General features: G+C 48.6%; 1 protein-coding gene across 4 annotated transcripts in view; it reads left to right on the top strand.

Moving 5' to 3' along the window:
• Positions 1 to 26,950, top strand: part of LOC135237908 (rho GTPase-activating protein 40) — a 46,480-nt gene that overhangs the window by 7,496 nt on the left and 12,034 nt on the right. For 2 of the 4 annotated variants that reach the window (XM_064305460.1, XM_064305461.1), the window contains exons 1-8: positions 12,089 to 12,865; positions 16,711 to 16,907; positions 19,169 to 19,377; positions 19,976 to 20,048; positions 21,760 to 21,905; positions 24,987 to 25,152; positions 25,808 to 25,899; positions 26,635 to 26,712. In XM_064305460.1, the coding sequence (XP_064161530.1) occupies positions 12,717 to 12,865; positions 16,711 to 16,907; positions 19,169 to 19,377; positions 19,976 to 20,048; positions 21,760 to 21,905; positions 24,987 to 25,152; positions 25,808 to 25,899; positions 26,635 to 26,712 (1,110 nt within the window). In that variant the 5' untranslated portion in view covers positions 12,089 to 12,716. Of the gene's footprint in view, positions 1 to 8,598; positions 8,827 to 12,088; positions 12,866 to 16,710; positions 16,908 to 19,168; positions 19,378 to 19,975; positions 20,049 to 21,759; positions 21,906 to 24,986; positions 25,153 to 25,807; positions 25,900 to 26,634; positions 26,713 to 26,950 lie in introns of those variants that run through there. The other 2 variants (XM_064305462.1, XM_064305463.1) reach the window with 2 other exon arrangements.

The following is a 26,950-nucleotide window of genomic DNA, read 5'->3' as shown; positions in this document are numbered from 1 at the left end:
TCATACCCCATGAAGTCCGGTGTAGGCTGAGATGGTGATAGCTCATACAGCTCATACCCCATGAAGTCCGGTGTAGGCTGAGATGGTGTTAGCACATATAGCTCATACCCCATGAAGTCCGGTGTAGGCCAAGCCAGTAAACCCGCATACAACTCTTCCTTCTGTCCTTATCAGTCCTGTCTCACTTCCGCAGCACCTGTTAACTTCGTTCACACTTCTTGTCTTTTTCGCCTGTTCTCCTGGCAGTAAAGGAATGTGTGATGGATGTGGGCAGTGTTTCACACATCAGCATGTGAGATATCAATCAGTCAAATTTTATTTGTATAGCGTATTTTACAGCAGTCGTCACAATACGCTTCACAGACAACCCTGGCCTAAACCCCCACGGGAGCAAGCCTAAGGCAGCAGTGGCAACGAGAAACTCATGTGAGATATGCAGTGTTTCACATACCAGCATGTGAGATAGCGTGTCTGCTCGTGTGTGAAACAGGTCTGCTGGCCTCGTTCTGCATGCCTGTGTCTCTGTGCCACCTATGAGGCAGGTGTGGATGCGCCGGCTGTCATAACGTCAGTCCGCCAAATGGTCTGTCCTCACGAACCTGGCTGTCAAACGGAGGGCCCCGTAGGAAAGCAGAATCCAAGAAGAGATCTCATAGCTGCTTCTTTCATTTCTCCTAGACACAAACGAGCCATTTTCAACACTAAGGTGAGACCAAGGGCTTTTTCTCCTACTTCTCAAATTCAACTCAGGAGAAACAACCACATATAATCTCATTTGTGTCTTACTCTGATCAAAACAAGAGATCTCTAAACGATCTTAAATAAGTCTAATTTAAGTCTCCTGAACATGGGACCATGAGAAAAGAAAGAAAGAAAAGAAAGAGCTCAAAACAAAACTCAGTTATGACTCCTGGGATCTCATGATTCTTCTCAAATATGTCTCTTGTTTTCTCATAGTGACCTCATGAGAAACAACCGCATCTCAATTCAATATCCATTCGTCTTATTGAAGTCTCAAATTCATCCTCTCATTATCCCATCTTTTCTCCTAAGGGGGTTTTAGGAGCAACAATTCAGATTGAAGTGATCTCAAAAAAGATGTACAATTGAGATCTTACTACTTTCTCAAGAGTTAAAGAAAAGACCATCCTGGGCAAAAGATTGTTCCTCTGGGGTGTGACGCAGCACAAAAGCACACGCTCATTAAGCATGGGGGGGCGGGGGGGCAGGGCCGTAAGGGAGGGAGCAGAATTATTTAAACTAGACTGCTCCGTGCACTCGGACATGCATCAAAAGCTGCAGACCACAGAGACGCCGGTAGCGGGTTTGTGTGTGTGTCCTTCAGATAGTGTACGGCCACAGAGGGAAACCACATCTTCATTCGGTGATGACTGGACGCGAACGTTAGGTAATGTGGATGCAATCGGTGATGTACTGTTTTGTTATGACTGTGTCTTCATTTGATTACTTGGGGTTTTTCCTTTGATCTTTAGGTATATGAGGGGATAAGTGCAGAGGTTCGGGGAGATGGTTCAACACTGTCCTGCACGTCATATGCGTATAGCCGTCTCACTGCACACACTTTGCACCATTGCATATTGCCATTATTGAACACACTGTACAAGAAACTACATGCACTTTAACCTGGCATTCCCCTTTAAAGGAGTACCATGGTGATTTTCACACTTTCTCGGTTTTATGTGCTATTTGCACAAGAGGCATTGAAGAAACACAATGAGCAAAGTATTAAATATGTCCGTTCTGTATTTTTGGAGAAATATGCGTTTTAAATTCATCGTCCTATTTTCAACCGGTTGAGAAAGTTGTCATTTTGCTACGTCACTAATACAGTAACTACTCCCATTTCCACGCCCCGTAAAGAAATCTGACAGCACACACCGTCCTGCTGTTCAGACAATGCAAATATTTGACTAACGTTAGGTTCACTTAAATTAGAGTGCTTTTAGATTATTTCTGGTTATATTCATTTAGCTAGCTAGCTAACGTTAGCTAGCTAGGAGGTTTGCTTTCATAAGACAATGTTATCGATAACGTTAGCTTGCTAGTTTGCTTTTATGAGGACGTTATAGTTGTGCTTTTATCTTAACTTGGCTAGCTAGATATCAAAAATTATAATTGGACAATAAGTATAAGTATAAGTATAATAAGTCAACGTCCTTACCTTCGCTATCTACCGATACTTGATATACTAGCCCTACTAAGCTAGCTAGCTTGTGAAAATTCAGTCTCCCAAAGAGAGCGCGTATCATGGGGGTAGCTATGGAAACGGGGCACGGTCTGTCAATCATAGCTAACTGACAGTTCTCATTACCACGCCCAGACGGTTCGGGTGAATTTTTATCGTGGGAAATTTAGGCTTAGAAAAATACGTTTTAAAGTGCATTGAAATGACTGAAGAATAAAAAAATTATGCACATTTGTTTTGTTGTTGCCTGAAGACAACTGGGAAGTGTCACGTTCAACCACCATGGTACTCCTTTAAGCACTGTACACCTAGCAGTTATAACATACACAAAGAACTCTGGATTTCAGCACCCCGTAGTCACTCGCCTATACTCTGTTGCCGTAGCAAGATGCACAATTATATCTGTGCAGGCTACACAGGCCAGTGGCACATCCGCGTCTACCACGATAGGTCCGATCCGTATAGAGCCACACTACCGGCGGACCACTCGCAGTCTCCTTCTGTGTAAAACCGTTAGCACAGAGAAGAGGTTAAAACCCTATTTTGGAGTCAGATACCTGAGATAACGTTGAATTAATTTAGTTCCAGTGGCACCAGGTAAGACTACACGCGTTCCCCTGCCACTCAGATACTTCCACTCTTAGTGTGTCTGAGGGGTTTCTTACGATAACATCAGCTGGTAGGCCGGAGATCAATTTCAAGTGAATATATTCGAACACGTGCATCCTTGTAAATAACAAAATCAATGGTATATTTTAATTGACTGAACTTTGCATTTGCACGGTGAAAAAATCATTTTCAAACAGCAAAACAGCGCTTCGCTTGTAAACAGGTTTTTCCATTTTCTCAGGTTTTCCCCAAGAGGAAATAGATTAGCTTCCCATGGGAAATTAAGAGTTCTAGGAAACCTACTATTACGGAAGGTTTTCACTCCAGCCCTAGAAAGCAGACCTCATTCAACAGCTAGAGATCTCATTGAGCTGCTAATTAGTAGTCAGGTGTGCCAAATTAGGGTTGGCGTGAAAACCTACGGGACGGTAGATCTCCAGGAACAGGGATGAGTAGCGCTAAGAGGAAGTGGTAAGTCTAAGAGCACTAGGGTGTGTTATTTAACCGACTGGACTGTAGCCATATAATACATGTGTGAGGTCCATGCGTGTGGCAGGCCACAGGGGAATCCCGCACCCAAAGGGGAGCGTCGGCCAATCAGCTGCTGCCTTGTCAGGTGACTCCCCCACCCGACCCCACCCCCGTCCCTCCCGAGGCCTCGGTAACAGAAATGATGTTTATCAGGGTGTGACTCCTGTAGTCTGTAACAGAAAGGAGGTTTATCAGGGCTGTGACTCCTGTAGTCTGTAACAGAAATGAGGTTTATCAGGGCTGTGACTCCTGTAGTCTGTAACAGAAAGGAGGTTTATCAGGGCTGTGACTCCTGTGGTCTGTAACAGAAATGAGGTTTATCAGGGTGTGACTCCTGTAGTCTGTAACAGAAAGGAGGTTTATCAGGGCTGTGACTCCTGTGGTCTGTAACAGAAATGAGGTTTATCAGGGCTGTGACTCCTGTAGTCTGTAACAGAAAGGAGGTTTATCAGGGCTGTGACTCCTGTAGTCTGTAACAGAAAGGAGGTTTATCAGGGCTGTGACTCCTGTGGTCTGTAACAGAAAGGAGGTTTATCAGGGCTGTGACTCCTGTATTCTGTAACAGAAAAGAGGTTTATCAGGGCTGTGACTCCTGTATTCTGTAACAGAAAGGAGGTTTATCAGGGCTGTGACTCCTGTAGTCTGTAACAGAAATGAGGTTTATCAGGGCTGTGACTCCTGTAGTCTGTAACAGAAAGGTTTATCAGGGCTGTGACTCCTGTAGTCTGTAACAGAAATGAGGTTTATCAGGGCTGTGACTCCTGTAGTCTGTAACAGAAAGGAGGTTTATCAGGGCTGTGACTCCTGTAGTCTGTAACAGAAAGGAGGTTTATCAGGGCTGTGACTCCTGTAGTCTTGTAACAGAAATGAGGTTTATCAGGGCTGTGACTCCTGTAGTCTGTAACAGAAATGAGGTTTATCAGGGCTGTGACTCCTGTAGTCTGTAACAGAAAGGAGGTTTATCAGGGCTGTGACTCCTGTAGTCTGTAACAGAAAGGAGGTTTATCAGGGCTGTGACTCCTGTGGTCTGTAACAGAAATGAGGTTTATCAGGGCTGTGACTCCTGTAGTCTGTAACAGAAAGGAGGTTTATCAGGGCTGTGACTCCTGTAGTCTGTAACAGAAAGGAGGTTTATCAGGGCTGTGACTCCTGTAGTCTGTAACAGAAATGAGGTTTATCAGGGCTGTGACTCCTGTAGTCTGTAACAGAAATGAGGTTTATCAGGGCTGTGACTCCTGTAGTCTGTAACAGAAAGGAGGTTTATCAGGGCTGTGACTCCTGTAGTCTGTAACAGAAAGGAGGTTTATCAGGGCTGTGACTCCTGTGGTCTGTAACAGAAATGAGGTTTATCAGGGCTGTGACTCCTGTGGTCGGTAACAGAAATGAGGTTTATCAGGGCTGTGACTCCTGTGGTCGGTAACAGAAAGGAGGTTTATCAGGGCTGTGACTCCTGTAGTCGGTAACAGAAATGAGGTTTATCAGGGCTGTGACTCCTGTAGTCGGTAACAGAAATGAGGTTTATCAGGGCTGTGACTCCTGTGGTCTGTAACAGAAATGAGGTTTATCAGGGCTGTGACTCCTGTAGTCTGTAACAGAAAGGAGGTTTATCAGGGGTGCTGCAGGCCCAGAAGGTCCAGAAGGCTGAGGGAGAGGTGTGGAGAGAGCCCCACAGAGGTGCACGTAGGGGTCAGGACACCTGCCGCGGTCTCTCCAGGGTAGGGCATCACGCTATCCCCCCCCCCCCTTCCTTCTGTTCCTCGCTAACTAAGCAGGGTCTGTCACTGGAGGGGGGTGGGGGGGGGGGCCGCAGGAAGCTCTGCCTAATCTGCGGTGAGCTGGACAGATGACCGGGATAGTCCTCTCTGGGTCAGCTGCCATTACCCTGGGGAGCCTAATCCAGCTGCTAAACTGAAGATCACTTTTACCCCTTCAGCTCTCCAGCGCTCAACTTCATCCCATTTTAACTGAATAGCAGAAACAGCAGAAACTCTGCCCATCTTCCCACTGCAGTCAGAACAGCAGAAACCCTGCCCATCTTCCCACTGCAGTCAGAACAGCAGAAACCCTGCCCATCTTCCCATGCATCAGAACAGCAGAAACCCTGCCCATCTTCCCACTGATCAGAACAGCAGAAACCCTGCCCATCTTCCCACTGCAGTCAGAACAGAGAAACCCTGCCTATCTTCCACTGCAGTCAGACAGCAGAAACCCTGCCCATCTCCCACTGCAGTCAGACAGCAGAAACCTGCCCATCTTCCACTGCGTCAGACAGCAGAACCTGCCATCTTCCCACTGCAGTCAGATCAGCAGAACCCTGCCCATCTTCTCCACTGCGTCAGAACAGCAGAAACCCTGCCCCATCTTCCACGCAGTCAGAACAGCAGAAACCCTGCCCATCTTCCCACTGCAGTCAGAAGAGGCAGATGCCCATGGTTCCCCTGCGTTAACAGCCCTGCCATCTTCCATTGCTCTGGGATGCCTTTTCCACTGCATAAACATGAAGATCTTGTAGATAGCAGACCCTTGCATCTTCCAGCGTCAAATTGCACCATTATCTCATAGTCAGAAACAGCAGAAACTCTGCCCATCTTCCCACTGCAGTCAGAACAGCAGAAACCCTGCCCATCTTCCCACTGCAGTCAGAACAGCAGAAACCCTGCCCATCTTCCCACTGCATTCAGAACAGCAGAAACCCTGCCCATCTTCCCACTGCAGTCAGAACAGCAGAAACCCTGCCCATCTTCCCACTGCAGCCAGAACAGTAGAAACCCTGCCCATCTTCCACTGCAGTCAGAACAGTAGAAACCCTGCCCATCTCCCACTGCAGTCAGAACAGCAGAAACCTTGCCCATCTTCCCACTGCAGTCAGAACAGCAGAAACTCTGCCCATCTTCCCACTGCAGTCAGAACAGCAGAAACCCTGCCCATCTTCCCACTGCAGTCAGAACAGCAGAAACCCTGCCCATCTTCCCACTGCAGTCAGAACAGCAGAAACCCTGCCCATCTTCTGACGCAGACTGCACAGAAGAGGTTCAGATTGCACCATGGTTCCCCTGACCCCCTTTAAATAGCCTTTCTTTGTTTCTTTCTTTCTCTGGATTTCCTTTTGGATAACATAATAGGTATAGCTGTGTAAAGATATGCAGACCTTTGCTTTCTTAGCTTAATATTGCACTTATTCATTATAAATTTGCCTATTGCCTTCTTGAAGATACAGCATTTTTAATTCCTGAGAGTAACAGTGATGTTCGCCACCACTGACGCTGATCTGAATAAGAACACCTTATAAGTGATGGGAAGGTTTGTGCCTTTGGGGTGTTTAAATCTCTCAGCATATTTTAAGCACTTTCATTTCCTGCTGTGGATTTATAATATTTACTGTTTCCTTTTTTTGTCAAGATTCAGTATTTTGCCCTGGAATTCCATTACTATTTGTCTTAAAAACGAACAATTTAACTATAAAAATGCAAATTCAGCTGTTCACTGAACAAGAACTGCTTGCCCAATTTATAATGATAATTCATTAAACTGTCCGTGAAGGGAAACAAAATACTTTGTTTCTCTCAAAGTGGAGCCCAAACCTGTATTCATGAAGTCTCTTATAGTAGGAGTGCTGGTCTGTGATCAGTTATGTCCTGTCCATACCCTAGCCTCATATATCACGAGTGAAGAGGCACAGTTGGTCCTAGATCTCCTCCTGTTCTGAAATGCTTTATAAATACAGACCTAAGAATGCATCTGATCAAGTTTTTCTCTGGAAAATGGCACCTGAATACTGAATATTGAGTCATAGCTCATTTCTGAACAGAAAGCTTATTCTGGTGACGTAGTGCTGTGCATTGAGTAAACTGTCAATTAGTCCCCTATGCAAGCTCTGAGCAGACTTACTGAAGTCCGCACCAATCAGGAGCCCAAAATGAGCGAACACAAAGGTTGCGCAGGCAGATTAGCTTTAGCTATGAATGGAAATCAGTCTGGTGAAAACAGCGAGGCTGTGGGGTCTGCTGTGAAGGTCCTATACTACACAACAGCAATCAGAGCACAATGGTGCCCAAGCAGGAAATCTGGTAATGTACCTGTGTTCAGCATTGTAGTGCTAAGGTCTTCTGGGGTATCTCTGTTCAGTGCTTTAGTGTTAAGGTCTGTTGAAGTATCTCTGTTCAGTGCTTTAGTGTTAAGGTCTGTTGAAGTATCTCTGTTCAGTGCTTTAGTGTTAAGGTCTGTTGAAATATCTCTGTACAGTGCTTTAGTGTTAAGGTCTGCTGGGGTATGTCTGTTCAGTGCTTTAGTGTTAAGGTCTGCTGGGGTAGCTGTGTTCAGTGCTTTAGTGTTAAGGTCTGTTGAAGTATCTCTGTACAGTGCTTTAGTGTTAAGGTCTGCTGGGGTATGTCTGTTCAGTGCTTTAGTGTTAAGGTCTTCTGGGGTATCTCTGTTCAGTGCTTTAGTGTTAAGGTCTGTTGAAGTATCTCTGTACAGTGCTTTAGTGTTAAGGTCTGCTGGGGTATGTCTGTTCAGTGCTTTAGTGTTAAGGTCTGCTGGGGTAGCTGTGTTCAGTGCTTCAGCAGCTCAGGTGTGTGCACAGAACTTGGTGGTAATGTTTACCAGGTTATTTGTGTTCAGTAGCTTGTTGTAGCAGGTCAGGGTGTCTGTGTTGAGTCGGTGGTAACAGGTCAACCAGGATACCTGTGTTTAGTATTTTACTGAGTAATTTCATTTGGAGTGTCTGTATTCAGTGCTTGGTGATACCAGCTAAAACAGAACATCTGTGTTCAGTAATTGGTAACAGGTAAAACAGAACAGCTGTGTTCAGTAATTGGTAACAGGTAAAACAGAACAGCTGTGTTCAGTTATTGGTAACAGATGAACTTGATCAGCCATGTTCAGTAATTTGTAACAGGTAAAACAGAACAGTTGTGTTAAGTAATTGGGAACAGTAAAACAGAACAGCCGTGTTCAGTAATCGGTAACATGTAAAACAGAACAGTTGTGTTCAGTAATTTGTAACAGGTAAAACAGAACAGCTGTGTTCAGTAATTGGGAACAGTAAAACAGAGCAGCTTTGTTCTGTGATTGGGAACAGTAAAACAGAACAGCCGTGTTCAGTAATTGGGAACAGTAAAACAGAGCAGCTTTGTTCTGTGATTGTGCAGTAAGTGGTGGGGTTGTTTGCTGGTGGAGACCCTGGCGTTGCTAGCGTGACCCCCCCCCCCCCCCATGTGGAAGTGATGCGGCCTCCCCGCGGCCCCCTTCCTGCGGCAGGAAGCGCGGAGCGGTGACGCGGCGGCGGGCCTGTGCGGCGCTAACGTGTTTACGCTCCTGGGAGAGGATTAGGGGAAGCAGCTTGTCCTGCAGCTGCCGCTTCCTGCCCGGGCCGGCCCGCACGCGGAGCGGCGAGGGGGGACCAGCATGCCGTGGGGGAGAAGCGCGCCCCGAACCCGCCGGCCGCCCTGGGGCAAAGCCGGGACGCGCCCTTCGGCCAGGTAGGCTCCGAGCCTCGCCGCGCGGGCGCTGGGTGGACCTGCGCTGGGTAAACCTGTGCTAGACCTGCGCTAGGTTGGATTAGCGCATTAGCGCAGCCCCTCCTCGATCCACTCAGTCCGTGCTGGCGTCTGCGCGGCGCTCCGGCTGGTGAGCACAGACGGCTCTGCCGTGCGCTAACGCCGTGCGCTGCTGTCCGCTGCAGCGCCCGGCCTCGGGCACCGCGGCCGGAGAGAGGATGCAGCCGGGGAACGTTCTGGAAGGCGGGGGCTCGTGCGGTCGCCGTGAAGGTTGTGCGGCGTTTCCCGTTGACATTCCTCAGGAAAGTTGCGGGCTAGCTTTCCGTCAGAAGCATTTGTGACGGCTTTTCGCGAGCCCGCGCTGCTTAACTGTCGAACTCACGAGAACTTAAGAGGCTTTGGGTTGGAATTCAGTACCGAGGGATTAAGACTGCTGCCTGAGCCCTGTGTCGCTGCTGGACCAGGGTGCTTTATCATTGCTGGAGTGGGTCCTGTGCAGCTGTCCCTGATGTGGTTGCCATGAGCTGAAGGACACGACAGCACTCAACACTGTAGTGTACCTGCCCTGTTCGTCATGTTGTGTTGGTGATGTACCTTTGATCAGATTATTACTCGGCTGAAGATATGCGTAAAATAATTTAGGCACTGGCACCATTAGATAAGCAGAGAGTATGTGAGCACACGTGTGGGTGTGTGTATGTGTGTGTGGGTGTGTGCTCGCACGTGTGTATGTATTTGTGTGTGTGTGTGTGTGTGTGTATGTGTGGGTGTGTGCTCGCACGTGTGTATGTATTTGTGTGTGTGTGTGTGTGTGTGCGCTTGTGTGTTTGTGTGCATGTGTGTGTGTGTGTGTATGCGCTTGTGTGTTTGTGTGCATGTGTGTGTGTGTTGTGTATGCATGTCTGTGTGTGTGCGCGTGCTCGTGTGTGGGTGTTTGTGTGTGTGTATACGCTTGTGTGCCTGTGTGTGTTTGTGTGTCTGTGTGTGTGTGTATGTGCGCTTGTGTGCACGCCTACTCTGAACAGGAAAACTGAAACCATTTTGGATTAATTTGGATGAAACTGAACTACAGTGACTTTGGGTTACTGTCATGGCAACAGTGAGGCATGCCACTAAGTGCTGCTTTAGTTTACTGCTGCGTTTTTAAGTGCTTTGTGGCATTTTCTTTTTAGAAGTGTGCTTCAGAATCATTATTTCTTGATTGATTAAAGCTCTTTCAGGCCTGCATTTGAATACTCCCTGCAATTTAAGAAGCAAAAATGAAGTGCTATCAGCTGTTGAAGCTTGATGCAGGGTTTTAGAGTTACATTTTAGCTACAGTGCTAACCATGGGATGAATCAGCAGAGTATAAATATTAGCTTATAACACCTTGAAGAGTGGAAGGAATATGCTATACGTATGTCTAATGATATACATGTTTCAAACTCATGAGTTTTGTTGGATGCAGAGTACACTACAGTCTACACACTGCTCAAACTGTACATTAAATCAAACAAAACACACACACACACTCACACGCACACGGACACACACACACTTACACATACACACACTCACTCGTTCACATGCATACACACACATACCCACGCACACACACACATACACACACTCACACACACACATACACACACACACACACACACACATACACACACTCACACACACACATACACACACATACACACACACACACACACACAGACACACACATACACACACTCACACACACACAGACACACACACACACACACACACACACATACACACACTCACACACACACATACACACACACACACACACACACACACACACATTTCCATTTGAGCTGTGTGAATTCCATTGCAAGCACATGTTCTGTTGCATTCTTCTCTTTTGAGGTGGGTTCATTTTCTGAAGAGTTTTTTAAATATGCACACGCCCCCCCCCCCTCCCCCCCATGGGTCCCGCAGTAAAGCTGGAATGTGGGATCTGCTTCATTCCTTGGAGGGTTGCCTTGTGTCATATGTCCTGACTGAGACGTGTCTGATCACACCAGCTCTGCAACGTCTGAGGAACCAACCTGGCAACCTAAGTGATTGCCCGCTGTTTATCAGGGCTTTTGTAGCCCGTTTGGTGCTAATAGCGCAGGTAGCATGATTATGCACTTGCTGCTGGGCCTGAAGTGTTGGGCTGTGCTGTGATTGGTCTCTTACACTGAGGTTTAGTGCTGTGCTGTGATTGGTCTCTTACACTGAGGTTTAGTGCCGCTGTGATTGGTCTGTTTCACTGAGGTTTAGGGCTGTGCTGTGATTGGTCTGTTGCACTGAGGTTTAGGGCTGTGCTGTGATTGGTCTTTTACACTGAGGTTTAGGGCAGCTGTGATTGGTCTTTTACACTGAGATTTAAGCCTGTGATTGGTCTGTTGCACTGAGGTTTAGGGCTGTGCTGTGATTGGTCTCTTACACTGAGGTTTAGTGCCGCTGTGATTGGTCTGTTTCACTGAGGTTTAGGGCTGTAATTGGTCTGTTGCACTGAGGTTTAGGGCTGTTCTGTGATTGGTCTCTTACACTGAGGTTTAGGGCTGTGCTGTGATTGGTCTGTTGCACTGAGGTTTAGGGCTGTGCTGTGATTGGTTCCTTCACTGTTGGCATGTGAATAAACTAGAATCAAGAAATTAATAATCGCATCATTTTTCTGCCAGTGCAAGTGCACAATATGAACTTATCTTGGATCTCAGAGAGAAAGGTACTGTGAACAAATCTAGGTTTTTCACCGATAAACTAAAACTTAAAGACCTAGAGAGATGACATACATGCACATCACAGAAAGCATGCTGATCTGTAGGACCAGGTTTGCCCTGTCTATTGTACATCCTTATCATTATTGGGTTAAATGCAAAATGGATCCTGGACCAGGACCTGTCCTCATGTGGATGAATGCAAAAATTCTGCACTGTCTGTGGGACCCCTTTTAGAAACCCTCATCGTGGTCCCAGCCTGAGGGCTGAGGAACTGTGCATGTGGGGAGAGAGCGGGAGAGACGGAGGAGAGAGAGGGGAAGAGGGGGGAGACAGGGGAAGAGACGGAGGAGAGACGGGGGAAACAGGAGAAGAGACGGAAGAGGGGGGGATACAGAGGAGAGGGGTGGAGAGATGGAGGAGAGAGGGGGAGAGATGGCGAAGAGAGGGGGGAGCACAAATAGGTAATGCAGAAAAGCCTGTTCCTCCTGTGTAGCTGCCCCCCCCACCCCCCAGCCCTCCAGCCATTCTTCATGTGAGCATTTCAGAAAGGAGGAATTGGGCCCGACTGAACCAGCTGCTCATGACCTCATCGCTGACTGCTTGTGCAGAGTGTAAGAGCTGCTCTGTGTCTGCACTCTGATGCGTATGAAATAGCCTCCTCAACACTCAGCTAAGCAATACTGGGCACATGAAATCCCTGAAGTTTGTCTCTCTTATAGCACTTTAAGTAAAAATAAACTGTCTCCATTGGACAAGCAGCGTGCTTTGTCATCACGCGTGTGAAACTGACGCATTTGTGATGGTCTGGCTGTTCACATTTATACGTTTACAGGGGAAGCTTTGGGGAAGTTCTGAGCTGAGTTTCGAATCTGAGCCATTTTCCTTTGTGTTTTTGTTTGAACTTATTTTGCCGTTTGAGCAGTTTTCTGGTATGGGGGGCGGAGGTCAGGGGCGTGGGCCTGATATTTGGGGGTGTGTCTGGTCTGCTGAGGGAGGTGGGAAGCGCTGACGAGCGACGGCAAGGCGTCGGCTCGGCCACTTCCTGCTCTGTCACTCTGAGCTCAGCGCCTTAGCGAGCGGCACCGATTGGCTACACCCTGGAGGGCACGTATCCCAGGGTCCTCTGGCGCACGCAGCCCGATCGCCAGGCCATGGGGGGCAGGCAGGAGCTCCAGCACAGGACGCGTACATCCAGACTCCTCAGCTTTAACCCCCGGATGAGAAGGACCAGGCTCCAGAAGCGACCCCCCCGCTTTCCCTTCAGTGTGCGGGCCAGGCTCGCCCCCACCCTCAGCGCCAGGTACCCCCGCACGCGCCCTGCCCCGGGACCCGCCGGCCGGGGGGCACATTCCCGCACATCGGCTGCTTTTCAAACGAAAAACGTAACGTCAGAGGCAGCGGCGCCGCCTGCGCTCCTCTGGGCCCTTCGGTCTCTGCGTCAGCGAGGCGTCTGCTCCGGTTCCTCCGGTTCCCCCGCTCTGTGTGTCTGGAACCCCGCGCGGCAGAAAGGGTCAGCATCTGGTAATCACAGACATCGTGAGTCTGCTGGTAGTCACAGACGTTTTTAGTTTGTTGGTAATCACAGACAGTGTGAGTTTGTTGGTAATCACAGACGTTTTTAGTTTGTTGGTAATCACAGACAGTGTGAGTTTGTTGGTAATCACAAACATTGTGAGTTTGTTGGTAATCACAGACAGTGTGAGTCTGTTGGTAATCACAGACATTGTGAGTCTGTTGGTAATCACAGACATTGTGAGTTTGTTGGTAATCACAGACATTGTGAGTTTGTTGGTAATCACAGACTTGAATCTGTTGGTAATCACAGACATTGTGAGTTTGTTGGTAATCACAGACATTGTGAGTCTGTTGGTAATCACAGACTTTGTTAGTTTGTTGGTAATCACAGACTTTCTGAGTTTGTTGATAATCACAGACATTGTTAGTTTGTTGGTAATCACAGACGTAAGTCTGTTGGTAATCAAATCACAGACATTGTGAGTCTGTTGGTAATCACAGACATTGTTAGTTTGTTGGTAATCACAGACTTGAGTCTGTTGGTAATCACAGACTTGAGTCTGTTGGTAATCACAGATATTGTGAGTCTGTTGGTAATCACAGACGTTATGAGTCTGTTGGTAATCACAGACATCGTGAGTCTGTTGGTAATTACAGACGTTATGAGTCTGTTGGTAATCACAGACATTGTGAGTTTGTTGGTAATCAAAATGGATCGTTGTACAGATGTGTGATTGTGGACAGACTTTGTTTAGTAATCTTCACGTGTTTAAGTTTGCTTTTCTGAAATGTGCTTTCCCTGAAGCTCTCATTTAAACGTGTTAACTGACCTAACGTAAGTCAAGTCAAGTCCAGCCAGGTGTTGTTATCCCAGAAGGAAATTTGTTCTGCAGATGGCCAAAAAAAAACAACAGTTGGGCTTAAAGGGAAGGAAGACTAGACAAGATTGAGTTCTCACACCGTACAACAATTCATACAGGGATGGGCAATACTGTACATACAGTGGTGAAATTAAAAGAAATTACCAGATGAAATTAACAGTAATTAGTAAGAAGCTTTCGCTTATTTTAATGAGTGTGTGTAAGGATAGGAAGAGATCTACCCTAACCATAGCATGTGATAAATGGCAGTAAAAAATGTTTAGCAAGAGTATAAAGAGGAAAGGAAAAGCTGGGGAAATATATACAATGTGCACTGTGTAAGAGTCAGTGTCACTGCTGTTCTTACTGTGTGCTCCACACTGCAGCACAATAATGATGTCATATGAGTGTATTGTGTGGACTACTTGTGAACTGATCTGCGGTTGTTTACACAAACAAATATTTGTAACAAACGATAACTTCCACCTGCAAATCAAACATGCTTTGTCAGAATACATAAAGCATAATTCCGTCTGACAAAACTATCAATCCACAGTTAATTTGACTGATAACTCACATCATGAGGAACTGTTCTAGACCTTAACGTGGACTCATTTTTTTATTACCGATGATTGTGGTTTAGCAAAAACATCACTAATTAATTTTACTTATTACCCATTTTAATGCCCATTTTCAAGTTATGAGTGATCGCCTTGAATTTATTATTTGCATATGTATGTTTACTAATATAGCAAATTTATCCATTAGTTTCCATTAACCACTACATAACATAATTATTCTGAAGTTTGTAGAATAAAACCAATGACTTATTGAACCATAGTGACTTAGTGTAAATGTGGCAGGTGTTTTCAGCCAAATTCTCTTCAGCGTATGGTAGCGCAATCTTATGGGACGGCCTTTTGAAAGTGATTATACTGGTTTCTTAGCTTTCACAGAAACTGACGAAACCCCTCTCCCTGCTTAACTGCCTTCCTCAATCCTGAAACAATGCCCGCATATCAGAGCATCTGGATGGCTGCATCGAATTAGGAAAGCTGACTGCTTTTTTTGTCTTCTTTGATTGCCACAGAATAGCCGTCCTGTGGAACTGACTGTAGAATAGCAGGAGAATCCTTCCATTTCACTCAGTCTCAGACTCCTGTCCAGTCCAGGTGGGCTGCAGTGGGGCTGGTTTTTGTAGTTTAGGCTTTGGAAACAAGGCGTGTGGACTCTGTAGCCCAGCGATCTCCATTCCTGGTCCTGGCAAGCCGCAGGGTCTGCTGGTTTATGTTGTTACCCGGCACTTAACTGATCAATTATTAGCAGTATATTACACAGTTAACTTTCTCGGGTCTGAAGTGGTTGATACTATTAAGGTGAAAACAAAAACCAGCAGACCTTTCAGCTCTCCTGGACCAGGAATGAAGATCGCTGCTTTAGCCAATCAATGACTGAGGAAGCTGTGTAGTGCCGGAACATACTGAGAGCCAGCAGACACTGTGGCCCTGCAGGATTTCAGTTTGAGATCCCTGCTCTAAATGTTTTTGAAGTGATTCAGAATTCTTCATCACAAATACACAGGTGGCCAGCATGTCACAATGTCCAAAACACGTGTCAAACAATTATTTGAAATATTCTAACCATTTGACGCGAATGGAATCCCTTACAGTCGTAAAGGAAATGTCTGTATTTCCCCAACATTCAGAGCAAACTCACGCGGCGGTGTGTTTCGTTCGCTAACATGTTTCGCTGAAAGTCCTCAGCCGTCTCCAGGGGTTTTGTGTATTTCAGAGCTGACCGGCGTCTGAGGAGCTGAGAGGGCTTTGAAGGGGGTCTGCTCTTGTCTGGCACCGGTTTTGGCCCTTTCAGTGCGTTTAGGACCCGTTTTCAAATACCTCAGTGTCACCCTCCTGTCAGTCAGTGACCCCCCCAAAAGGAGGTGGCCTGATTGTGGTTGTAGCTGAAGGGCGGGGGCAGGGGCGGGGGGGTTGGTGTCGGGACGCACACCGGGGGAGTGAGAGAGCGCTTCTCTCCAGCACCTCGTCTCTCTTTGCAGACAGCACGGTCTCCCAGGCGGACAGACCGGTTTGGTGTGACCCCCCTCCCCCTCCCCCTCCCCCTCCCCCTCGCCCCCGTGCCTCACGTCTCAGATCGCTATCAGCCAGACGAAATTACCCGTTCTGTCAGGAGGGGAGAGGATATATGGCGCGGTTTCGCTGATGGAATAATCGACCGAGGCGGGAGGGCTGATTTATATCCTGTCGGGCCTGGTGTGGTCTGGTCTGATGGCATTCGGGGCTCGGAACTCAGAAATGCATTAAGTGGGGTCAGGCGTAAAATGCAGAGCCGGGTCGGATTAATGAGCTGCATGATGGGAGGTTAGCAGGAAACGTTCCAGCCAAGCTGTGAATAAAGAAGAGCAGCGGCACCTACTGGCCATTTGTGGTACTTTCTGCGTAATCCTACACTTGAAATGCACGACAGGGCCCAGTCTTTTCTATAGGGCCCAGTCTTTTCTATAGGGTCCAGTCTTTTCTGTAGGGCCCAGTCTTTTCTATAGGATCCAGTCTTTTCTATAGGGCCCAGTCTTTTCTGTAGGGTCCAGTCTTCTCTATAGGGCCCAGTTCTTTCTATTGGACCCAGTTCTCATTAGGTCCAGATTTTTATTTCTCTCTCAACTTCACTTCCTCTCTGCACTTCCTTTTCCCTCCCTCCTGCCTCTCTCTCTAACCCCGGCCTTTAACCCCCCCTCCCCTCCGTGCTCCTGCAGGGACCCCAGCCCCACCGAGATGAACGTGGAGCCCTGGGCCGGCCCCCAAGACCAGTCCTCCGCTGAGCACGCATCGGCCCCCGAGCGCCCTGACGAGCTGTGCCTGGACTCCTTCTGGAGCGAAGTGGAGCGCATCCGCCAGGGGAGCGGCGACAGCGAGCCAGAGGCCGGCCGCCGCGACTCCCGCCAGTCTGAGGGTGAGAGCAGAGGCCTCACGCCTGCCTCACATTCACCCACATCTACTCACTTTCACCCCCACATTCACCCACATATACTCACATTCACCCACATCTACTTACTTTCACCCACACATTCACCTACATTCACCCACATATACTCACATTCACCCACATTCACCCACATCTACTCACATTCACCCACATATACTCACATTCACCCACATCTACTCACATTCACCCCCACATTCACCCACATATACTCACATTCACCCACATTCACCCACATATACTCACATTCACCCACATTCACCCACATCTACTCACATTCACCCCCACATTCACCCACATCTACTCACATTCACCCACATATACTCACATTCACCCACATCTACTCACTTTCACCCCCACATTCACCCACATATATTCACATTCACCCACATCTACTCACATTCACCCCCACATTCACCCACATATACTCACATTCACCCACATCTACTCACTTTCACCCCCACATTCACCTACATTCACCCACAACTATCCGCATTCACCCACATTCACCCTCGCATTCACCCACATCTACCCAAATCTACTCACATTCACCCAAATCTACACACATTCACCCACATTCACCCATATCTACCCACATCTACTCACATTCACCCGCATTCACCCACATCTACTCACATTCACTTACATTCACCTACATTCACCCACATCTACCTGCACTCACCTACATTCACCCACATCTACCCGCATTCACCCACATTCACCCTCGCATTCACCCACATCTACCCAAATCTACTCACATTCACCCACATCTACTCACATTCACCCGCATTCACCCACATCTACTCACATTCACTTACATTCACCTACATTCACCCACATCTACCCACATTCACCCACATCTACTCACATCTACCCGCATTTACCCCCGCATTCACCCACATCTACCCACATTCACCTACATTCACCCCCACATTCACCCCTGCATTCACCTACATCTACCCACATTCACCCACATCCACTCACATTCATCCCTGCATTCACCCACATCTACCCACATGCACCTACATTCACCCCCGCATTCACCCACATCTACCCACATTCACGTGCATCTACCCACATTCACCCACATCTACCCACATTCACCCACATCCACACACATTCACCCCACATTCATCCACATCTACCCACATTCACCCCCACATTCATCCACATCTGCACACATTCACCCCCGCATTCACCCACATCTACCCACATTCACCCCCACATCTACACACATTCCCCCACATTTAAACAGTGAACAGTATGTAGTAAGGTGAACTGTAGAATGGAGGGTTGTGTGCAGAAGTGAACAGTACACAGTAAGGTGGACAATAGAGTGGAGGGTTGTGTGCAGAGGTGAACTGCCCACAGTAAGGCAAACAGTACGCAGTAAGATGAACAGTACATGGTAAGATGAACAGTACACAGTAGGGTGAACAGTACGCAGGAAGGTGAGCAGTATACAATAAGATGAACAGTATGCAGTAAGGTGAACAGTACATGGTAAGGTGAATAGTACACAGTAAGGTGAAGAGTACGCAATAAGGTGAAGAGTACGCGGTAAGGCAAACAGTACACAGTAGAGTGAACAGTACGCAGTAAGGTGAACAGCATACTGCGTACTGTTCGTCTTACCATGTACTCTTCACCTTATTGCATACTGTTCACCTTACTGTGTACTGTTCACCTCTGCACACAACCTTCCACTCTACTCTCCACCTTACTGCATACTGTTTACCTTACTGCGTGCTGTTCAGTAAGGTGAACAGTACATGTTAAGGTGAACAGTACGCAGCAAAAGTGAACAGTATGCAGTAAAGTGAACAGTACGCAGTAAGGTGAAAGTATGCAGTAAGCTGAACAGTACATGGTAAGTTGAACAGTAGAGTGGAGGGTTGTGTGTAGAGGTGAACAGTGCACAGTAAGGTGAACAGTATGCAGTAAGGTAAACAGTACGCGGTAAGCTGAAGAGTACACGGTAAGGTAAACTGTACACAGTAAGGTGAACAGTATGCGTTAAGATGAACAGTACTCAGTGAGGTGAACAGTATGCAGTAAGGTGAACAGTATGCGTTAAGGTGAACAGTACGCAGTAAGGTGAACTGTGTGCAGTAAGGTAAACAGTACGCGGTAAGGTGAACAGTATGCAGTAAGGTAAACTGTACACAGTAAGGTGAACAGTACACAGTAAAGTGAGCAGCGCGGTACGCTAACCGCACTCTGCTCCTCAGACGGGGAGCAGGAGGAGCAGTGGCTGCAGGAGGCGGGGCTGTCTCCCCTGATCAGTGAGGACAGCGCGGACGTGGAGAGCGCCGTTCTGCTGTCCACCCTGACGCGCACGCAGGCCGCCGCCGTGCAGAGGCGCCTGGACTCCTACACCTCCTCCCTGCGCAAGAGGAACAAGCCGCCCCCCCGCGACGTCCGCGACATCTTCACACAGGTGAGCCGCCACTACCCCCCCCCCCCCCACCCCCGCAACGCGTGCGACATCTTCACACAGATGAGCCACCGCTACCCCCCCCCACCCCCACCCCCCCGCGGCGTCGGCGACATCTTCACACAGGTGACCCGCCGCCCCCCCACCGTCAGGCCGACTGTCCCTGCAGATTTGCTTCATACCGTCCCGGTCAAGCGACTGACAATAACACAATCAACAATCAGCTTTCATATCTCAGGCCACCATCCAGTGCTGCAAATATACGATAAGATAACGGTAATGAGCAGGGTAACCAGGGGCAACAGGTTCGATGGCCTTAGCTACAGGCCGTTCCTCTGGGCGAGCAGAAAGCCTGTTTCCCCAGTGTGACCTCACTGCCTCAATTAGACCTGTCGCTGCCAGTCTGGGCGTCTTACTCCGAAAAGGCCAGGCCTCGTCCCGGCAGGTTCAGATAGGAATCACAGCACCGCGGTCCCGTCGGCCATGTTGGACCACAGGCAGTCTTTCTTTCCCCTCGCTGTGATTCCGTCCGCACGGCGCGGAGAGGAAAGATGGCGCCTGCCCTTCCTGTGCTCGCTGACCGGCTCGCTCTCTCACACAGACGACTCTGCCCGAATCCCAGGACTACGAGCAGCTGGCCCCACAGAGCAGCATGGAGACCGCGCGGAAGACAGGTACAGCGTCTCCCTCCGGCTGATCCCGGATCAGCTGCCCCGTGTCCATGTCCCACCCTCATCTGTTATAGCTTTAGAAGTGAAGCTGACTCCAGACCACAGCCCACGCTCATAAAGCTCGTCACAGTCTGAGTGCTGACCTCGCGTCAGGTTTCCCTTCCACATCCTAACCTGTGAGCTACAAGGCAAACCAATCAGGGCCCATAGTCAAAGTGCCATAGAATAGACGCACTGATCTCAGATCAGGCTTCACCTGTCCGTATCCTAACCTCGCCTTTTATCTGCTAAGAAGCCAAGGCTGATCCTAGGTCGAGGCTGATATTCATTCTGCTCTGCACTGGAGCGATCTGGGCACCAGGCACACTGTATTACCTCACTCTTCTCCTCTCTGGATTGCAACGACATCACCCTCAGATTGGGAAATGCATAACTCTGTTGCCATGGAGATCCGCTTTGCATCCAAGGGTGGCTCCCTTTCGCATACAGTAGCGTACATTCACATAAATGCAGTAGCATGCATTCACATAAATGCAGTAGCATGTATTCACATAAATGCAGTAGCATGCATTCACATAAATGCAGTAGCATGCATTCACATAAATGCAGTAGCGTACATTCACATAAATGCAGTAGCATGTATTCACATAAATGCAGTAGCATGCATCCGCATAAATGCAGTAGCATGCATTCACATAAATGCAGTAGCATGCATTCGCATAAATGCAGTAGCATGCATTCACATAAATGCAGTAGCATGCATTCGCATAAATGCAGTAGCATGCATTCGCATAAATGCAGTAGCATGCATTCACATAAATGCAGTAGCGTACATTCACATAAATGCAGTAGCATGTATTCACATAAATGCAGTAGCATGCATTCGCATAAATGCAGTAGCATGCATTCGCATAAATGCAGTAGCATGCATTCGCATAAATGCAGTAGCATGCATTCACATAAATGATGCAACATGCATTCATGCAAATTCTTCATACCTCAAATATGTATATGAAATATGTTAAGAGCACATTGAAATAAATTTCATAAAAATGAGTAAAAGACAATTCCAGATCCAGATCCCTTTCAACAGAACATGTTACTAACTATCTTCACAATTAAATTTTGAATATTTTAAAAATTGTCAGTAATCTACAGCAATTTTTGTGGTGTCTAAAAGCATAAATTATTCAAAACAATTCTTTTCCCAAGGTCTGATATTCATTTCCTGATACATTTCTTATGCATTATAAAAAATGTACCAACTTCATGTGCACAATTGCATATCACTACCCACACACACATTATTACAACAAGGATCATCTCTTGCTGCCATGAAAAGACTATTGCCTGCATTATGGTTTAGTGCTAGTCCGTCCTTGAGCTCTACATTCATTTCATAATGGCGTATTTGAGGATAGATATGCAGCAGGGTGTTTTATCCGTATGTATTTCTTATTTTGAGTGTTTTCTGGCCTTCGCTGTTTCAGTGGGGTCTGGCTTCTCTGTGGTGAGGTGATGGTGCTCAGTGTGGGTGCTGTGGTGTGTTTAATGTGCAGTGCTGCGTTAAAACCCTTTTAAATCTCAGAGATGCTACGTTAGCCGTGCGGGTCACGCTGGATGAGAGCTGATAGCCTGTGAGAGGATGATGAAGAGAGATGATGATGAAGAGGGGAACGGTGCTGAAGGTCGGGGGGATGTGTGTGTCCGGCAGGGAGCACGGATCAGCAGGGCAGGACGCTGAAGGAGGAGATCTTCATCACGGACGTGGCGTACTGCGAGCAGGCCGTCATCCTGCTCAAGCAGGCCGAGCTGCCGCAGAACCACGGCCGCCGCAAGAGGGACGACGGGACTCTGCCTGTGAGCCTGCACCCCACCTACACCTTTATACACCCTGCCTACACCCCCATACACCACACCTACACCCTAATACACCCCACCTACACCCCCATACTCCCCACCTGCACCCCTATACACCACACCTACACCCTGCTATATACACCCCACCTACACCCTTATACACCCCACCTACACCCTATACACCCCGCCTACACCCTGCTTATACACCCCACCTACACCCTTATACACCCCACCTACACCCTTATACACCCCACCTACACCCTGCTATATACACCCCACCTACACCCTTATACACCACACCTACACCCTTATACACCCCACCTACACCCTAATACACCCTGCCTACACCCAAATACACCCCACCTACACCCTTATACACCCCACCTACACCCTATAACACCATACCCTATACACCCCTACACCTATACCAACACCTACACCTTATACACCCCCCTGACCCTATACACCCCACCTACACCCTTATACACCCCGCCTACACCCTATACACCCACCTACACCCTATACACCCCGCCTACACCCTTATACACCCCACCTACACCCTATACACCCCCTACACCTTATACACCCCCTACACCCTATACACCCCCTCACCCCTATACACCCCACCTGCCCCTATACACCACACCTCACCTATACACCCCGCCTACACCCTTATACACCCCGCCTACACCCTTATACACCCCACCTACCCTATACACCCACCTACACCTTATACACCCCACCTACCTAACACCCACCCTACACCCTTATACACCCACCTACCCCTATACACCCCACCTGCACCCCTATACACCCCACCTGCAACCCCATACACCCCGCCTGCACCCCATACACACACCTACACCCCTATACACCCCGCCTGTACCCCTATACACCACACCTACACCCTTATACACCCCCTCCCCTATACACCCACCTACACCCCTTTATACACCCCACCTACACCCTTATACACCCCCCTACACCCTTATACACCCCACCTACACCCTATACACCCACCTACACCCTTATACACCCACACATACACCCTATACACCACACCTGCACCCCTATACACCCCCTGCACCCTTATACACCCACCTACACCCTATACACCCCCCTACACCTTATACACCCACGCCTCACCCTTATACACCCGCCTACACCCTTATACACCCACTCACCCTTATACACTACACCTATCACCACTACCACACCTTATACACCCCGCCTGTACCCTTATACACCCACCTACACCCTTATACACCCCGCCTACACCCTTATACACCACACCTACACCCTATACACCCACCTACACCCTTATACACCCCGCCTACACCCTTATACACCCCGCCTACACCCTTATACACCACACCTACACCCTTATACACCCCACCTACACCCTTATACACCCCACCTGCACCACATAAACCACACTCACCTTTCACCCCCCCCCCACCCACTACTTACACAACACCATACACCCCTACCCCTATACCCACCGTCAACACCAACCATACACCCGTACCATAACCCCGCACCATACACCCTAACCTTTAACCCCACCCTAATACCCCTGCACAACCCCTGCACCCTATACACCCCACCATAACCCTCACCTTACACCCCACTGAACCATACCCCCCTAACCCCCTGCCATACACCTACATTAACACCCCGCCCCACACACCTTCACCCACTGTACCCCTACACCCCGCCTGCACCCTATACACCCCGCTACACCCATACACCCCTACACCCTATACCCCACCTACACCTATACACCCCCTACACCTTATAACCCCCCTACACCCTATACACCCACCTACCTTATACACCCACCTACACCTTATACACCCCACCTGCACCCAACCCCCACCTCACCTTATACACCCCGACCCTTAACACCCACCTGCACCTTATACACCCCTACACCTATACACCCCTACACCCAAACCCACTACACCCTTATACCCCCCACACTTACACCCTTATACACCACACCTCACCCTATACACCCACCACCTTACACCCTTTACACCCCACCTACCCTATACACCACACCTACACCCTTATACACCCGCCTACACCTATACCCACACACCCTATACACCCCCCACCCTTATACACCACCACCTATAACACCCTATACACCCCCCTGACCCTATACACCACACCTAACCCTTATACACCCCGCCTACACCTAACACCCCTCACCCTATACACCCACCTCACCATACACCACCTACACCCTTAACCCCCTGACCCTACCACACCAACTAACACCCCCCTAACCCCTATACACCCCGCCTGCACCAACTACCCTATACACCCGCCTACACCCTATACCCCGCCTACACCCTTATACACCCACTACACCCTTATACACCCACCTACACCTTATACACCCCACCTGTACCCCTAACAACCCCCTGCACCACACCTACACCCTTATACACCCCACCTACACCCTTATACACCACACCTACACCCTTATACACCCCGCCTGCACCCTTATACACCACACCTACACCCTTATACACCCCACCTACACCCCTATACACCCCGCCTGCACCACACCTACACCCTTATACACCCCGCCTACACCCTTATACACCCCGCCTACACCCTTATACACCACACCTACACCCTTATACACCACACCTACACCCTTATACACCCCACCTGCACCCTTATACACCCCGCCTGCACCCTTATACTCCACACCTACACCCTTATACACCCCGCCTACACCCTTATACACCACGCCTACACCGATACACCACGCCTACACCCTTATACACCCCACCTACACCCTTATAGACCCCACATGTACCCTCATACACCCCACCTGAACCCCCATACACCCCTATACAGCCCCCTATGCCCTTCCTGCACCCAGCTACACCCCCTATACACCCAGCTACACCCTCTATACACCCCCGCCTACACCCCCCTACACCGCCATACACCTCGCCTGCACCCAGTCCAGGTGCATGCTCAGTCCAGGTGAGGAGGCCTTATTGTGAGCGAGACCGTGTGGTGTCTGACCCCTGACCCCCGGCCCCTCCCTCCCTGCAGAGGGTGGTGTCCCCGCAGTGCCGGCTGGGTGTGACCCGGGTCGAGGACCTGTCTCAGCAGGACATGAAGAAGGTGAGGCAGCTGGCTCTCATCGACATGACGGCCCTGTGTGACCTGCTGGAGCTCGACGTGAAAAGACAGAAGACCTGCAAGAGAAAGATCCCAGGTGTGTGTGTGTGTGTGTGTGTGTGTGTGTGTGTGTGTGTGTGTGTGTGTGTGTGTGTGTGGGTGTGCATGTGTGTGTGTGTGTGTGTGTGTGCCTGAGTGTTTGTGTGTGTGTGAGACTGTGAGTGCTATCTGTGAGTGCTGACTGTGAGTTCTGACTGTGAGGGCTGTGAGTGCTGACTGTGAGTGTCTGTGAGTGCTGACTGTGAGTGTCTGTGAGTGCTATCTGTGAGTACTGATTGTGAGTGCTGACTGTGAGTGCTGTGAGTGCTGACTGTGAATATTGACTGTGAGTGCTGTGAGTGCTGACTGTGAGTGTCTGTGAGTGCTATCTGTGAGTACTGATTGTGAATACTGACTGTGAGTGCTGTGAGTACTGACTGTGAGTGCTGTGAGTGCTGACTGTGAGTGCTGTGAGTACTGGCTGTGAGTGCTGTGAGTGCTGACTGTGAGTGCTGTGAGTGCTGTGAGTACTGGCTGTGAGTGCTGTGAGTGCTGACTGTGAGTACTGTCTGTGAGTTCTGATTGAGTGCTGTGAGTGCTGACTGTGAGTGTCTGTGAGTGCTGACTGTAAGTGTCTGTGAGGACTGTGAGTACTGACTGTGAGTGCTGTGAGTGCTGACTGTGAGTACTGACTGTGAGCACTCTGCCCACAGATAGTGCTCTTTTTGGGGTTCCCCTGGCCATGCTGCTGGAGAACGATCAGAAGATCAAGGCCAGCACCCCTGTTCCTCTCATCCTGCAGGCAGTAAGCACCCTTAATCCCCACTAGCACAAAAATATATTCATTTTTCATCAAGATCTATCACAGTAAGCCACAGTAAAATCTTCCAGGCGTGTCATGTGCAAATTTACATCAGCTAATGGCTCATAACATCCCCTGGTGGATATCTTTTAGTCAGAAAAAAACATCATGGAGGTTTAATGCAAAGGCACTGTTAGGAACGTTAAAATTCTTATTTGTTATTTGCTAACTTTCTCATTAAAAGTAACACGATTGACCTAACACAATTCAACTGAACAAAACCGTAATAAGAAAGCTGGGAAAGTATCTTTATGGTCTAATAAAAAAAAAAAAAACATTTCCTGACTGACTGGGTGAATTCAGAACCACATATAAATCAATTTCTGCATCTCCCATGGGACCTGCTAATCTGTTCCACAGGACTGAATATCTACCCTCATCCTCAGGGAGTACATGAGCACATGCAAGGAGTGAGATCTTAGTATGTCCATATAGCTGCACTGACTGTCTAAAATATCATCATCTCTGTATCCCCCCTCTCTCTCAAACACTCTCTCTCTCACACACACTCGCTTTCTCTTTCACTCTTCCCCTCTCTCCCTCCCCCCTCTCTGTTTCTTACTCTCTTGCGCTCTTTCTTTTCACTTTCTCCCCCCCTCTTCCTCCTCCCCTCTTTCCCTCTCTCTCTCTCCCTCCCCCTCTCTTTCCCTCTCTCTCTACCCCCCCTCTCTCTCATAGCTCCTGTCTTTCCTGGAGAAAAAGGGTATTGACTCTGAGGGTATCTTGCGAGTTCCAGGATCCCAGACCAGGATAAAGGTGAGTCACCTGTGTGACATCACAGCCATGAAGCATCACAGTGTCTTACGGTTTAAATTACCCCCGTCCAATCAGCAATCTGGGCCTTGAAAACAAGGTCTGCAGTCTCTCTAACCGATGTGTGTCACACACCGCGTCTTTCAGGGCTGGAGTTAGAGATGTGTGTAAAGAACCCTTCCGACAGCATACAAACAGCTCCGTATACAAGCAGACACCGGCCAGCTCCTGACATTTGAGA

Source organism: Anguilla rostrata, chromosome 13 (assembly GCF_018555375.3).
Source record: "Anguilla rostrata isolate EN2019 chromosome 13, ASM1855537v3, whole genome shotgun sequence".
In the NCBI taxonomy this organism is placed as follows: Eukaryota; Metazoa; Chordata; class Actinopteri; order Anguilliformes; family Anguillidae; genus Anguilla; species Anguilla rostrata.
Note: the sequence above shows the minus strand (reverse complement) of the source record. Positions and strands in the feature narration are given on the sequence as shown.